The sequence below is a fragment of the Aptenodytes forsteri genome, unplaced genomic scaffold, assembly GCF_000699145.1.
Source record: "Aptenodytes forsteri isolate BGI_AS27 unplaced genomic scaffold, ASM69914v1 Scaffold481, whole genome shotgun sequence".
NCBI lineage: Eukaryota > Metazoa > Chordata > Aves > Sphenisciformes > Spheniscidae > Aptenodytes > Aptenodytes forsteri.
The window spans coordinates 153,043-168,526 of NW_008794893.1; the positions used below are offsets into that span (position 1 = coordinate 153,043).

The following is a 15,484-nucleotide window of genomic DNA, read 5'->3' on the forward strand; positions in this document are numbered from 1 at the left end:
AGATAACTCTTGCGTAAGGTGATGACACATCAGTGAGTAGTTATTTTATGTTTCTCATGGTGAACAGGAACTGTCTAGCGGAGAAACCACAGGCTTAAATTTCTGAGCTGACCATACCTTTCCAATTTTTCTGTGGGCAGCATGCTCAATTCATTCCCTTCCGGTACTTCCCACGTGGAAAATTTCTCCTCTCTTACAAGGTAGCAAGTGTCAATCTCTTCTTTGTCCCTTGCTTGCTTCTGTCCCCACTTCTCTGACGATCTTCTGCGTGGGGGTCTTGTGGTTTGAGGATCTGCTTTATACAGGCTTCTCTGTAGCAGACAACTGATTGCAGCCTGAGGTGGTGTGTCATCAGATCTGAACTTCTTTGTTACTGAATTCGCCCAAATGATTGGGAGTCCTTAGCCTTTCTCTCTCCCCACCCACTTTTCAGTTTAGCTTTCTTTATTTTTAGGCTGCTGTTGCTTGGTAAAATGCCACTGGGGGCAGGAGGAGCATTTTAGGTTTTATCTTGGTTTCTCACCATCTAATTGACAACAAATTTGTCCACAAGTTGAGTTTGTTCTGCCCATGACGGTAATTGGTAAGGCATCTCCCTGTCTTTATCTCGGCCGATGAGCTTTTCATCTTATTTCCTCCCCCTGTCCCATTAAGAAGGGGGAGTGGGAGAGGCTGGGTGGGTGTCTGGCAGCTGGCCAGCCAAGGTCAGCCCACCCCAGCAGCTTAAAAAGATGCCCCAGATTTTGAAGCAGCAGGATCTGTACTTTGCTCTGAAATTCACATCCCGTGCTGCCTGTTCTTTCCTAATTCTGTGATTATTGGTACAGTGATTTGTATGAATGCTGCTTTGTTAAACAAAGTCAAAACAAGAATGAGGACAATTCATTTGGCTGGGGCGGAGAAGTGGAGAGTAAGGCCTTTCAACAAATCAGGAAGAAATCTTTTTCTTCTACTAGCATGTGATGTAAACAGCATGGACATAGCAGTATACTTAGAACTTAAATAATTTTCGTATGTCAGAGAGATTTATTTCCAGTGTTTGACTTCTAATGATTCTAGTGCTGTCTTTCCACAATGTAGGAAGAAGAATTTAAATGGCTTTTACAAGAAGAGGTCCATGCTGTTTTGAAACAGCTGCAGGATATTTTGAAGGTAAGGTTAATTTGCTTCATCTGTTTTTTGTGTTGTGGGTTTGTTTGCTCTCCCATGTGAGGAATGGTGGTAGATTTCCCCTGGAGGAAAAAATTCTTGGTAGAGGGTGCACATAAAGGTCCGTCACGCATGTCCAGTGCTGTCCCAAGTGTTTGCTTGCCCTCTGGTCTCGAGAACTCAAAATAAAGCTGATTCCCCCTAGATTTCTCTGTTCTTGACCCTCTTTCCTGAGAGAGAGCTGTTTTGAAAAGGCACATGGAGGCACCCAGACCTGTCTACCAGGCATTTGCCTGAGATGTGAATATTTTCTGGAACTGAGAATCTGGATCTGCCTGTAACTCTGTCATGTGATGGTGGAAACAAGCATGATAGCCTTTAGCTGACAAGCTGCTACTTGTGCAGTAATTAGTAGCATGCACTCTCCTCATTCAAAACCATCCTTCCCTCGATATGCCTACTTCTCTGCTGGTACCTGCCCCTTTCAGAGGTGTGAAGTGTTCAGCTGAACCAGGCCTGCAGCACCCTTCTCCAGCCTGAGCATGGGCTGCCAGGTTCAGCTCTTTCCAGACAGCCAGGTGGTGAACTGGCCAAAGGGGATTGTGTGCACGAGAGTTCACCGCTCTCCTGCTAGGTTAGTTTTCAACAGGCCCAGCCCCTTAATGTTCTGAGATTTCAGTGGGGGTTAGGGGGTGATGCAAGAGCAGGGGCAAAAATGTGGAGGTGAGGGGCGGGTGCCAGAGGAGGTAGGAGTGCCGTAGTGCTGACCCAGGATGTGACTCAGTAGCAGGTGACAACAACCTGCAGTATCTGTATATATAGTATCTGTTTCGAAGAATTTGCAATAGTTTTAACGGTGAAGTGTGATTAAAGGACAGTCACCAGCCAGTATAACCAGTCAGGAGTGTTGGTTTTCGCTCCAGACTTCGCACGTGGGTAAGGGACCGGCGGTGCTTGCGCTGTGCAGCCTGGGGGCAGTGAGCGTGCTGAGAAAGGGGCAGCGCCACGGTGCCTGAGGGCATGCAGGGCTGGGCTGTGCAGAGTGCCGCTCCTGCTGTGGACAGTTTGCCGACCCCTGTGGGCACTGGCCGTGTCACCCAGCTCCGGGGTGTGCAGCTGGAGCGTGAGATTTCTGATGCGTGTCGCCATGTTGCAATAGTTTTAAGGGTGAAGTGTGATTAAAGGACAGTCACCAGCCAGTATAACCAGTCAGGAGTGTTGGTTTTCGCTCCAGACTTCGCACGTGGGTAAGGGACCGGCGGTGCTTGCGCTGTGCAGCCTGGGGGCAGTGAGCGTGCTGAGAAAGGGGCAGCGCCACGGTGCCTGAGGGCATGCAGGGCTGGGCTGTGCAGAGTGCCGCTCCTGCTGTGGACAGTTTGCCGACCCCTGTGGGCACTGGCCGTGTCACCCAGCTCCGGGGTGTGGAGCTGGAGCATGAGATTTCTGATGCCTGTCGCCATGAGCCGCACACACTGAGCCTTCTCCTGGGCTGTGCCTGTCCTGCAGGAAGATGAGGGAACACTGTGTGCTCTGCTAGGTGGGTCGCAGGAGGGTCGTTTCTGCTCTTGCCTTGTCTTTGTTCGTGGCTTGTGGTGCGCTGAGCCTAGGTGGACGCTCCAGCACTCACTATGTCCTCTCTTGGGCAGGAGGCCTCTCACCGGTTCGCCCTGCCCACCAGCAGCTCGGGAGGAGCCATCAAGCAGGAGAACTTTGTGCTGAGCACGTCGGGGTAAGTGGTCGGGGCGGCCAGTGGGTCGCTGCTGCTCTGCCAGGCCGCTCCGGTGGGGGCCGCCGCCGCTCCCGGCGATGCCTGTGTTTGTGCCGGGGGCTTCCGTCTGTAGCGAAGGGCGCTTGTTCCTTGAGCGTCTGCAGCAAAGGTCTCTACAGCGTCCCCCGAGTCAGCAGTTTTGCCAAGGGGCATTTTTCTGATTCTGGGCGCAGGGAGTCGCAGTTACAAGACCTGAATTCTGCTCTTGGCTCAGCTTCTGACTCTGACTGTGGACAAATCTTAACCTTTGTCCTCCCTAAAATAGCAATAATAAATCTACTTCGCACAGAGCAAACTGAGACCTGTGCAGAAGGTGCTATAGAAGTGCGGTTCTTCTGAAATAGTTGTTCATTTTTTGATCTTCAGCATAAGCCTTGGTCTGAATAGCTGCACTCTGGCTGAGGTCACAAGCTTGTTGCAAAGTAGGAGACCTTAGTCCTTAGAAGCAGCATGGTGAGCGTTTTATAGAATGGTGCAATGATTCTGTATTGGGTTTGAAGGTTGCATTCTTCAGATCTTAAAGTATTAAAGTTGATTCTAGTTTTCATTCATTGTTGTTGCAAGGTGGATCTTAAAAAGCATTGATCTAAAGAGTCTCTGTCTAATGTATTAAAATGTAAGGTATGGCTAAACTGAGTTCTTGAAGGCCCAGGTGCTTCAGTCTTCCCCCACTTCATTATAGAGGTGAGCCATCTTGCAGGACCTTTTAAAGGGTTTGGTGTGTGGTTTTTTTCTTTATTTAGGTTTTTTTTCTTGGGGGTGGGATTTGTAGCTTTCAGCTCCCATATGAACCATGTAGCCCTCCAATGTCAGTAATTTATCTAATATCTTGTGTTTGTGCCTACTAGAGCTGTTGGTAACTGCAACCACATTGTTGATAGGTAATACATGAAATAAGCATGGGATCAGAAATGAACGTAATGTTTTAGGTAGAGCAGTTAGGGTAAGGTGGTTCATAAAGAATATGACAGCAGCTGGCCGGAGGCCAAGAGTTGGGGACTTGAACGTGTGTGTAGAGTTCATCTGCATCCCCCAGCTGACCCCTGGAAGGAGGGGAACTTGGCTAGCTACATGGGACAGGGAGGGGCGGTGTCAGTTTGGCAGTTTTGGTAGGTGTCTCTTGCCTCTTGTGACTTGTGTTGCCCGGATCTTTCTTCTCATTCCAGCACAGACCAGGTGAAAGGTGTGTTGACCCTGCAGGGAGATGCCCTGTGTCAAGCTGTGAGTACTTGCCGTGGTTCTTGCTTTGTACTACCATCAAGGGGTGGGAGTCATCCTTATCAAGGGAGAGGTCATTCTTATTATGCTTTACCAGTGACCAATAAGTATTCTTTGTTAGTCTTCCCTAATAGGCCTTAAATCCTTAACATTTCAGCAACTGTTGAAATTTGTCAAGATCCAGCATCTAACCCCCCCCGCCCACTCTGTGGTGAGTGGTGGAGTTGACTTTCATGGGGATTCCTTGCCTTTACTGCCTTTGTTGTGTAATATGGGGGCCTTCTGAGATGAGGTTGTGTGTCCTGCCTGGATCCTGATTCACTAAATGCCTTTCAACTTATCCTTTGTATTCGCATCTTCCTGTAGGAGGACTGAGGTTCTGGCTGTGCCGGGACTGCTGAAAGCAGCTTGCCAAGATGGTCTGGGAGACAGAATGGAGCGGGACTGGCAGTCTCCACGTTCTGCATATGGGGATTGCTTGCTCTCACGTGTTTGTTTCTTTCTTCAAGGATGTTAATCTGAAAATGCCCAGAAATAATCAGCTCCTGCACTTTGCATTTCGGGAAGACAAGCAGTGGAAATTGCAGCAGGTACTGTTAACTTTAGATGCCTACTCCTCTGTAGCGTCTGCACCCTCCGAGCAGTAGCTGTAGCCCCTTGCTTTCCGAGAGAGAATGTTATGTCCATTCCACGTTAGCTCCAGTGGTAAAAGCTAAGGGAAGAAACAGGTGCAATTAAGTTCAGTTATGGTGCTAGGAGAGAGAGGTGGGTTCTGCTTGTTCCTGAAACACCAGCGAGCTGAAGGCTGTCTGCATAGCAGTCATAATCCTTTAAAAGGAGTGCCTAGGGTGCCTGTGCAGTACTGGCCTTGTGTCTTCTTGTAAAACCCAGGCTAGCAGGACAAAGAACAACTTCAGAGGCTTTGAGTAGCTTGCTCTCATTCTCTTGCAGAAGCATTTCTTTATGCTGAGAACAAACGTCACTGTATTGTGCTCTTGTACCATAGCTGAGTTCCCTCAGTTAAGGAGTTAAAGGGATGTGGCTATCCAGAACGTTGAATCTCTTTCCCACCATTTTGCTGGGAGATACCTGACTTCAGGATCTGATCTAGTGCCTGATCTTGAAGACGCAGTTTCCCGCAGTTACTTTGTCATAGCTGAGTACGTTGGAGAAAGATGTATTCCATGTGTTTCACTATGCCATGGCTCAGGTTCTTCTAGGTGATCAGTGCATTTGGTATTGAGTGCAGTTTCCAATGGCCGCTTTGGCAGCGGAGTGAAAGCTCTACCTGGTAACTTTGTAGAAATGTAGAAAATTGTGTACTCGAGATGTTAATGCCAAACTCGACTGAGTTTCTTTATGCCTCGCAACAAGGCAAGGAAGTTTTTGTGATAACACTCAGCAGTGTGTCCTATTTTGTGGCTGTTTTGTACTGCTGCCTGGTTGATAGGCTTCTACCAGCTTTTATGAAAAACGCCTTCCTTTATTTACTTGCAAGAGTTTTGTGTTCTAATGTTCAGATGTGGAATGTGAGTGCCTAAAGGACTCTGTGCGGAAGCATTTACAGTGATTATGTGGAGATCTTTGTCCTGTCTCAATTAAAAATGAACATCTCGAAGTATTGTGAGTTTCTTCCCTTAGTGAGTGGTGCCAGCTGGAGTTTTGCTTCTCTGTGCAAAGTAAAGTCATCGGTAAGAAATTGTAGCATAGGCATATTTTTGAGGAACACAAGTCTTTAGGAACTTGATTAGAAAACAGAGCAAAATCAAGGGGGAATAGGAATGAAGCAAGTCCTTCTAATAGCAGGATTGGCAGTGCTGGGTTGGGTAACACTGCCAAGGGTAATTTAGCTTGCTCGAAAGCATCTAGGAGATGTAAAGGCTAGAGGTGGTGATGTTTGGAGATGCCATAGCCCAAGTACCTGCAGAGTCTCTCTGTAGTCTGACAGTGGACTTTTATCATCTCTCTCTTCCGTCTGTAGCCTCCAGTGCCTTGTGCTTTCTAAGAGCAGGGCTGTTCTCCAGATGAGAAGGAACCAGTGCCCATATCTATGCCAGGGAGGCCTCTACAAGGCTGAGCTGGGATCTGGGGTTGCTGGGGAGCAATGTAGATGTATGAAACTACAAATATCCCAAGCTGTGTTATCCATCTCCCAGCAGCCACCTCTCATACAGGCTTCCCTGCTTATGTTTTCCATTTATTGCACCCTCTGATTTACCCTTTTGCTTTTTTTCAATTTTCCTGCTGCTGCCTGGAACTGAACACAAGTCACTTTCTCCCAGGGCTGTTTTCTTCTTCCTCTGGTTTGTCCTTGCTCCCATGAAAGTACACCTATCAACCTTGCTTTGATAATTGTCTCCTGGCTGCAAGCAGTCTTGCTTGAGAGGGACTTGAGCTAGCTGTGTTCTGAGTCTGGTCAAGTTCCACGCAAGCGGTGTGATGGCAGCTTCTTGATGCTGGAGATAACTTTCAACCCCAACCATTATAGTTTAGAAGGACTCTGGAATACTGCCAGAGACGCTATATTAGAAATCAATGTTTGCTGCTCATTTCTGCTATTGATGTAATTTACACCATTGGTTTTAGCTCTAATAGTTCCTAAGGAAGAAATCATTATTCATGTTGCTAGACCTGACTGCCTGCTGTGTACCATCAACAGTGAGAATTCCTACCTTGAACAGTCATGATCAGAGTCCTCCCCAGGATGAGAGTGCCTGATGTCACTGTTCCTTCAGGGCAGCAGCAATATTTTTATTGACAATCCAGGTTGTAGCTATCAGACTGTTTTGCATCTCCAGTCCTTGAGTGAAGAACCCAATAATGCATCTGGGCAGCAGTAGTAGATTTGTGTTAGCGAGTGTCGGGTACTCAGAGAGAAATGGCCTTAACATTTGAGAAGTCACCATTTTCTTAGGGGCAATGAAATAATCAGGGAAACCTGTACTTCCTAGTGTGTGTTATAGAGAGTGTTTCTTTAATAGGGCTGTATTTGTACCTTTGCAGATCCAGGATGCTAGAAACCATGTTAACCAAGCCATTTACCTGCTTATGAACAGAGATGTAAACTACCAGTTCAAAACAGGCTCGGAGGTTCTCAAGGTGAGGAGAAAGTCCTCTCTACCTGGGTGGGAACGTGCGTTTTTCTTCCCTTCATTTGTTGTTTTAAACACAGTTAATGCACATTACTGTCTTCAGTCTCTTACTGGAAATGGATTCCCCAGTTGTAGCCATATGTACCTGTGTCAAGGAGCATCCATGTGACCTCATATTTGATATGAATCTATACCAGTTTATCATCAGTAACAGGGTTGTACATCATGGTGAATGGTAATCTGAGTAGTTGGTGCCCTGTTGCACAGCAGTGATGTTCTGGGAGCATCTCCCTTGGTCTTTTTTGGATGATGTGGTTACACAGCTCATGCTCTTCCCTGTCAGTCAGTGCTTTTGGGGAGAGAAGAAATGAGGCAGTCATCAGCAAACAAAAGATTACAGTTAGTACTCATGATTTACTGATGATTTGAAAGTGAATTCTCACTTGCTAGTAGTAGTTGACGTGGTCTGATACAGACCAGCTGCTGCATGGCAATAAGGCCCAGCCCTCTGCTTGGAAATGCTCTCTGAAGCTACCAGAGTTTCGACTTACTCATTAGAATCCATCACAATATCAAACATGAGAAAGCTAAACCTTTTTAGTCTCCACATGGGCAAGGGCTGCTAATTGGAAGAAGCTAGGTAATAAAACTATTTCCTTTTTACTTTTGGGTGGAAGTAGGGGGTAGAAATTAGTCATAATATAAAATACCTTCATCTTAGCAGTTGTGAGCTCTATAACAGACATATGTTGCTTCCCACGTTTTTTTCTGGAAAAGGAAATCTGCCTGAATAGAGCCTTTGAACTGTAGTTTCTGGCAGGATTGGACTCACAGTGAGTTGGTTCTTTTCTCTAGTGCCCTAGCTCTTAGACGGTTATGAACTGGGGGGCCCATTCAGCAGTTGTTGTACCCGTGATGTGGGAGTGGGGAGAACTATAACACAGCTGCTTGTTTTTCCTTAATGCCTGCTCTTCAGGAGAGCTGATGATGAGTTTGTCAACGCTTCTGTGGCATCAGTAGTTGATCTCATGTTCTCTTCTTATTCTTCTAATGAATAGCTGTTCTCTCTTCAGTCCCTGGTATTAAACACTCCTGGCCTGTCTCACAAGTGTCTATGACGGTGGTAACAGTTAAACTGCATTTATGTGGGAGCCACCCCTTCCCAATAAGTCCCTGAATTCCTGGAAGGGCTGGGGGTGGGGGTTGTTCTTGTAACACTTGCAAAAGGCTGTAGGATTCTGCAGCACACCATCCAGAGCTGTCCAGGGATCGCCACTCAGCAGTATACTGTATGTTATCTTGTAGCTTATGGATGCTGTGATGTTACAGCTCTCAAGAGCCCGAAATCGGCTTACCACTCCAGCCACTCTGACTCTACCAGAGATTGCGTCCAGTGGTCTCACAGTAAGTATGTGGTGGTCTAGATCTCCATACAGTCTGGCAGCATGCAACAGTTAGGATATTGTGCTGCATCCTGGTGGAAGTGGATTTCTGAAGTGTCTCCTGAGGCAGAAAGAGGGAGCTGAAGTAGGTGCAAAGCCGGAGCATTTTTGGCTGCTCCGTATGTTTCTGTGGGAAAGCAGATGACTTGGGCATGAGGACTCTGGTTCTTAGAGAGTAAGTTCTGTTCTCTGCCCACAAATCTTGTCCAGGGATGATTTGCCCTTGTGAACGCTGCTCCATCCTCTTTTGTCACCATCATGCACACACCATTTGATCAAGTGCAGCAAGAGCAACTATTGCCTGCAAGCTGCTGAGTCTTTGTTTCTTTCTTAATGTCCCTCTCATTATGGGGTAACTGTAGTATGGCTTAGAAAAAGGTAGTGATTTCCTAGCATTAGAAATAATGGTCCTTTCACTGACAAAGAAACTACTTATTTTCTCACCAGAAAATGTTCACCCCTGTTCTGCCTCCAGACATCCTTGTGAATTTCTATATTAACCTGAATAAGCTGTGCCTGACCGTCTACCAACTGCATGTGCTGCAGCCCAGCACAACCAAGGTGACGCCTGCTATCTCTTGAGCCTTGTTTATTTACCTCTCCCTACGTCTCACTGTGAGGAGGCGATCGCACTGCTACACGGTGCAATGTTATATGCATAAGATAATGCAGAAATGGCTGTAACTGGTGTTAAGTGTCTGTGTTTAGATCTGCTGCAGACAGAACACTGGCTCTAAATCTAGTTTGGGGCATGGCCACTTAGCCCAGAAGAAAACACCAGTGCTCTGGAGAAAGCCAGTAAATATTTTTTGCCAAGTAATGCTTTATCTTACAATATAGTTTGATAATTTTGCATAATTTTGGAAGGGCATAATTGTATTAATCCAGTTTACATCGAAGTAGCATCTTGGGTTTTCTGAATGGAGTTTTGATGGATACTTTTCTGCTTCACCTGTTGCATTTGGGTCAGCTTGATGTCCTGTAAATACAGAATTAAACTCTTAAGCTTTATGAAATGCAGTCCTTCCATAAGGATATCTTTCCAAAATCTATCTTTTGTTTTTCTTCTGGATCCTCTCATCTTATTTTTGTGGTGCTAAAATTTGGAGCTAAGTTGGACTCGGCCACTGTGTAGAATTTTTTTTTCATGAAGGAGCAGGAAGGGATCAAATGACATGGATTCCATATGAATGGAGTATTCGGGCAGATACAGTATAGGGATTTCTTGATGTCAGGCTACTGAAAGTGCAAACCTTAAACGTCCTCCTCCTAAGTAGTTTGTTTACTGTGTCAAATTTCTAATGACCTTTTCCTTCTCCTCTAGAACTTCAAGCCTGCCGGAGGATCCATTTTACACAACCCTGGAGCCATGTTGTAAGTACGGTCACTACAAGGGCTGTGTAACAGGTGTAGGAGTATGCTGAGGATGAGATCCAAATGGATGATTATAGCATCTGTTAAGTGGAGAAGCTGGACTGAGTCACTTGCTGTGGCTGTGCCTGTGAATGCACAGGTGCCCATGAGTGTTTCTTTAATGAGTTGGTCATAAAGGCCCAGAGATGTGGCTTTTCAGGATACGGCCCACCCATACAGTGCCATGAGTTTGTCTAGAGATCAGAGTTGTCAACCAAAATGAACATTAGGTTATTGGCATTGCCATCTGCATTTCCTGCCTTTGTGCCTCTCTGGAAAGTGGTAGAGTTTCTACCTTAACCCTATTAGATTTAGCTTAACTCTAAATCTGGTCAGAGGTAGACTGAGAGTTTGCATTCTATAACTTTGCCAGGTGCTGTTTTAAATGTAGTAGAAATCATAATGATCTCTTCTTGGGCCCCTCACTACAAGAAGGACATTGAGGTGTTAGAGCGTGTCCAGAGAAGGGCAACGAGGCTGGTGAGGGGTCTGGAGAAGAAGTCTGATGAGGAGCGGCTGAGGGAACTGGGGTTGTTCAGCCTGGAGAAAAGGAGGCTCAGGGGAGACCTCATCGCTCTCTACAACCACCTGAAAGGAGGTTGTAGCGAGGTGGGGGTCGGTCTCTTCTCCCAAGTAACAAGCGATAGGATGAGAGGAAATGGCCTCAAGTCACGCCAGGGGAGCTTTAGATTGGACATGAGGAAAAATTTCTTTACTGAAAGAGTGGTGAAACATTGGAACAGGCTGCCCAGGGAAGCGGTTGAGTCCCCATCCCTGGAAGTACTTAAAAGACGTGTAGATGTTTCTTTACTGAAAGAGTGGTTAAACATTGGAACAGGCTGCCCAGGGAAGTGGTGGAGTCCCCATCCCTGGAGGTATTTAAAAGACGTGTAGATGAGGCGCTTAGGGACATGGTTTAGTGGGCATGGTGGTGTTGAGTCGATGGTTGGACTCGATGATCTTAGAGGTCTTTTCCAACCTTAATGATTCTATGATTCTGTGAGAATGGAGGACAGTTGAGTTTTGTGTTCTGTGCTGTTGTGTGTGAAGCTGTGTTCTTTTTTCCCCCACTCCAGTGAGTTTGGCAACCAGCGATATGAAGTCAGCCATGTCCATAAAGTGGAATGTGTTGTCCCATGGTTAAATGATGCCCTTGTCTTCTTCACAGTTTCACTGCAGCTTTGCCAGCAACTGAAGGACAAGGTAATGGTTTTAGAGAAGAGACTTTGTTTTTTAACTCTGGATTTTGAGAGGACCTCAGATCTCCTAAAATCTGATGTGATGTTATTCTGTACAACTTACATATAAACTGAAAACAAGCGATGAGTCAATGCTCTGGAGCCAGGGAGCTGGCTAGCACTGCCTAGCAGACAGCCGTCTGGGATAAGTGTAGTAGTGTGGCAGATGTCTTTGCTGAACTACTGACCAGATGGAAAGGAGCAGGTAGACACTTTTGTGTTCTCAGTCATGAGCTGGATGTGAGGAAACGCCAGGGTGCTGGAGAGGAGGCATGGAGACCTCAGCAAACTAGATTGCAGTAGACCAGTGTTCGGTTCCAGCTCTGCAGCTCACCTGGCTGCCACCTTGAGCAAGTAACTTTGGGCTCCAAGCCTCTTCAGTGACAATAGCAGCAAATCTGCCCTTCTGCAGTGCAGTGCTGGAGTGTGTAATGCTGTAAAGCTCAATCTTCATGCACGCATTATATGCTCGCTCTTCTATGGCCCAAGGGATACAGGAACTTACCTGCTTTTCTTCTTGCTTTCCAGATCTCCGTTTTCTCCAGTTACTGGAACTACAGGCCATATTAATTCTCTGTGGAGCGTCCAAGCCCTTACAGTACTTCCAGTGTCTCTCTGTTTTCAACATGCCAGCTGAGTCCAGGTCAGCCTGAGGAGTGCTGTGGTTCGCTACCATATGGCCCTCCGTAGGGTAGGGTCAGTGTATCCAGAGACACAACTTTAGTAGCCTTGTCTGGGACTGCTCCATAAGCAGGGCACCAAGCAATGCTGTGTGGTTTGCAAGAGCTTCCACCTGTCTTTGTTCTCATGTGCGTTGTGTGGCTTACACTTTCCAAGCCTCTGATGAATTACACTAGTCCATTACAAGGGATGGGGAGCTGTGGACTACTCTTACTAACTGTATTTGCACACAGTGCTGTAACTAACTGCTGGACTGAGCTGGCTGGGAAGGGATGAAGACAGACTAATTTAACACACCACAAAAAGTGTAGGGCATGTTGCTCCATGTAGTGAAATATGTTGTTGTGGTCTGGTCCAGCTGTGGTTATGACTAGCCCTGAGTTTCTCCCTCTCCTATCTGTTCTGTCCATGCCCATGTTACTGATTCCCCTTTGGGGATATTCTTACTTGCTGCTGTTTGAACTCTTTTTTTCCCTGGCATCAATGTGATAATATTTTTTTTTTTTCCTAAGCCCTAGTGGGGCTAATTGGTTTTTTCCAGGTTTAGTATCTTGTTTTCACTGCCAGCCTTTGGAGCTGCTTCGGTACCTTGAGCACAGCTGTGCAGTCTCACATCCTGTCATTAAACCCAAAGTGAGTACCACGTTGTTACTATGATTTGCTGCCTACCTATGGATGCTACAGTATGTAACTCACCCATCTAGCCGTTGATAACTATGAAATAAAGATCCTCAGACCTGCCATGCTCCTATGGGCTGTCAGTGCTGAGAATGAAAGAGTATCAAAGATTGTGCTCTCTTACAAGTGAGTGGCTGTTCTTAGTTACGCATGCTGGATTACTGTTTGCCTTACTGGGAGGACGGTAGTGGTCTCTGAGGGCAGAGCTGGGCAGCCCTTCGAAGGCTGGGCGTGGTTTGTGTGGCCTCAGCCCAGTGCTTTCTGACATCTGAGTACTACCTGAAATACTTTTCCAAACTTCCCTTGACGGTCATGCTTGGAAGAGGCTGTAGGTACTGAGACTGGACTGGGTTGGCTCATGGAGCTGGCTGTTAAGTGATGAGGAAGCATCACCTGCCTCCTTGGCTCCAGCTAGCCGTGTCCAGCATGTGTTTATGGTGGCTTTCCTCACTGGATTACCTTACCCAGGAGCCTACATGTGTGCTGAGGTCAAGACTGCAGGCTCACCGAGGTCCCTAAAAAATATCAGGGCCATTGGAGCCTATCTTAAAAGCATGGTTGGAAAACACCAGAATCCTGGTGTTTTCCAAGCGCTATCCAGAGCGCTGTGCTCAAAAGGAAGAGATCACAGAATCACAGATTTTTTTTTTTTTTTTTTTTTCTTTCCCTGCATAGACCTCTGCTCTGGGCATGTGTGGCCTACCTTGTCTGTGACCTCCCTTTCTGTCCCTTTGTGAGATCCCTGGGATCCTGAGTGGGTTAGCGCCAGCCTTGTTACTGCTGCAGCCTCCTTCTCTGAGGGCTTGACACTTGGTGCTGTGCTTGGTCTAACACATGCTAGTATTACAGGTCGCAGGCAGTAACAGAGCCTTCAAATGAGTATCAGGCTGTGACTGATGAATGTGTGTGTTAGTAAGTAATGAAAGGTGGACGGTACAGAGGCCTGGATGGGCAGATGCAATAGCAGACTCATTACTGATTCCAGTCAATTAGCCTTATGATTAGCTGCGGTCATGACCCTGGGTATGCATTTACTAACCCTTGCTCTGTTCCAGACCATTCTCTGCTTAGAAGGTGAGTGTGCACGTGTGGAACTGCTCACCATTAACAGCTTCTTGGATGAGAGTATTCTTATAGTTAATAACCTCTCTGGAGCTGTCTGCGCTCTTCTTTAACCCTCCCTGTGTGCGTAGGAGGCTCCTTTTTTAATTCACACTAGTGTGTGCAGTTCAATCAATGTTGCCACATCCTCTCCAACTCAGCTTCCTGCTAATAGGGTTATAACATGCAACCCAGTGTGTGTTGTTTTCTTCTGATGAAAATAGTCGCCTTCAGTTCTGGAGGGCAGGAGTGTGCAAAATGGAATACCTGTTTTGATTCCAGCTCTGATGCACAGTGGCTGCGTCATGAGGACTGCTAGGTGGCAGTGGTAGCTGCTACAGGACACTGCCTAGGTTACTGTTACAGAAGAACAGGGTAACAGCAAGGTAGGTGGGATTCAACAGGAGAGGCTGGCCCAAAGCCCTGGGCTGGTACCCCGTGATTTGAAAGATAAAACAAGGGTCCACCAATTAAAAGACTTAACAGTCTATCTCTTTTCCCCACAAAACCTCTGAGCACAGAAGAAAATTTACAAGGCCCTAAGGGCTCTGCTTTTTCAGCCCAGTGAGGTTGGTACTGGGGTAGCTACTGGCAGCCCACCCCTCCCTTTGCAAATGCAACTCAAATGTGCTGTGGGCCACAATTTTTGGCAAGTGCTTGGCAGCAGAAGGTGTGTGTGAAGTTTGGGCTGCTCTGCAATACTGCAAGGGCTTTTGATTGGTACATGCACTGATGAATGCTGCTGTGCAACTGGAGCAGAATGCAATGATCAGACTGCCTGCCTTTTCCTGGGCTGGGCTTTTATTCTCTTTTTTTTTTTTTTTTTTAGCTTCCTTTGGGGAAGCTATAGTTCTCAGGAGCAAAACCTTTCCTGGTGGTACCTTTCTTTTTCCCTTTTGCCCAGGGAATCTCTACTTAGTCTTCAGGGGATAGAGGTCTGCTGCTTAAACCCACTGGCAGCCTGCTTTTGATGGGTCTAGCAGTTGAGTTGCTGCTGCCTGTATGCTGCTGGTTCTGGAACCACAGAAGACACTGATCCATGGGCCTCTGCTGCTGAGCTTCTACATGCCCTTCGAAAAGGAATTAGAGTTGCCTGAACTGAGATGGAGAAGATACTTGCTGGGTAGCTTTCAACAACAGCACTGCAGCAGGGTAATGACAGAGCAGAACCACAGACTAAGAGAACAATGAAGAAAGTTTATTTTATGGTTGCCTCTAGTCTGTCTCAATCTGAGCAGCTATTTCTGCATCGTCCAGAGAGTAGTGACAGACAGCAAGCAGAATCCCATGCTACTCTTCCCAGCACCTCAGCACTGAGCAGACAAGAATGTCTCCTTGCTGAGCTCAGCTAAAGCTAAATGTTTGTAAAGATATAATCGTTTCCTCCTGGAGCTGGAGTTGAAACTAAAGGTATTTGTGTGTGCTGATGCCAGTCTGCTCAAGTATTGCCACTGCCAGGACTTGCGTGGAATTGCACCTAACATCCCTGGCCTTGTCCTGCCTTCCAGCTATGGTGGAAACACTGGAAGGGCATGTACCACCACTCCCATTTATGAGTGCTTGGCTGCCTTTCAGGGTGCTGCCTTCTGGAGTTGGTGTTCTCGGGACAGAATTGAACCTTTCTTGTTCTGTATGTGCCCCAGCAAAAAGGGTCACCCTGCTGCCCCATCATGGCATCACCTGTGGGGACACAGAGTATCGCCC

The 15,484-nt window shown here is 46.8% G+C and overlaps 1 protein-coding gene across 1 annotated transcript; it reads left to right on the plus strand.

Annotated features, from left to right (window-relative positions):
* Nucleotides 1–1,074: 1,074 nt before the first annotated feature.
* ROGDI (rogdi homolog) lies at nucleotides 1,075–12,774 on the plus strand. Its single transcript, XM_019470983.1, is given in 10 exon segments — nucleotides 1,075–1,152; nucleotides 2,796–2,878; nucleotides 4,084–4,138; nucleotides 4,645–4,725; nucleotides 7,139–7,234; nucleotides 8,533–8,631; nucleotides 9,117–9,230; nucleotides 9,994–10,043; nucleotides 11,159–11,285; nucleotides 11,849–12,774. Coding segments are annotated over 10 exon segments (825 nt in total). The 3' UTR covers nucleotides 11,891–12,774.
* The last annotated feature ends 2,710 nt before the right edge of the window (nucleotides 12,775–15,484 follow it).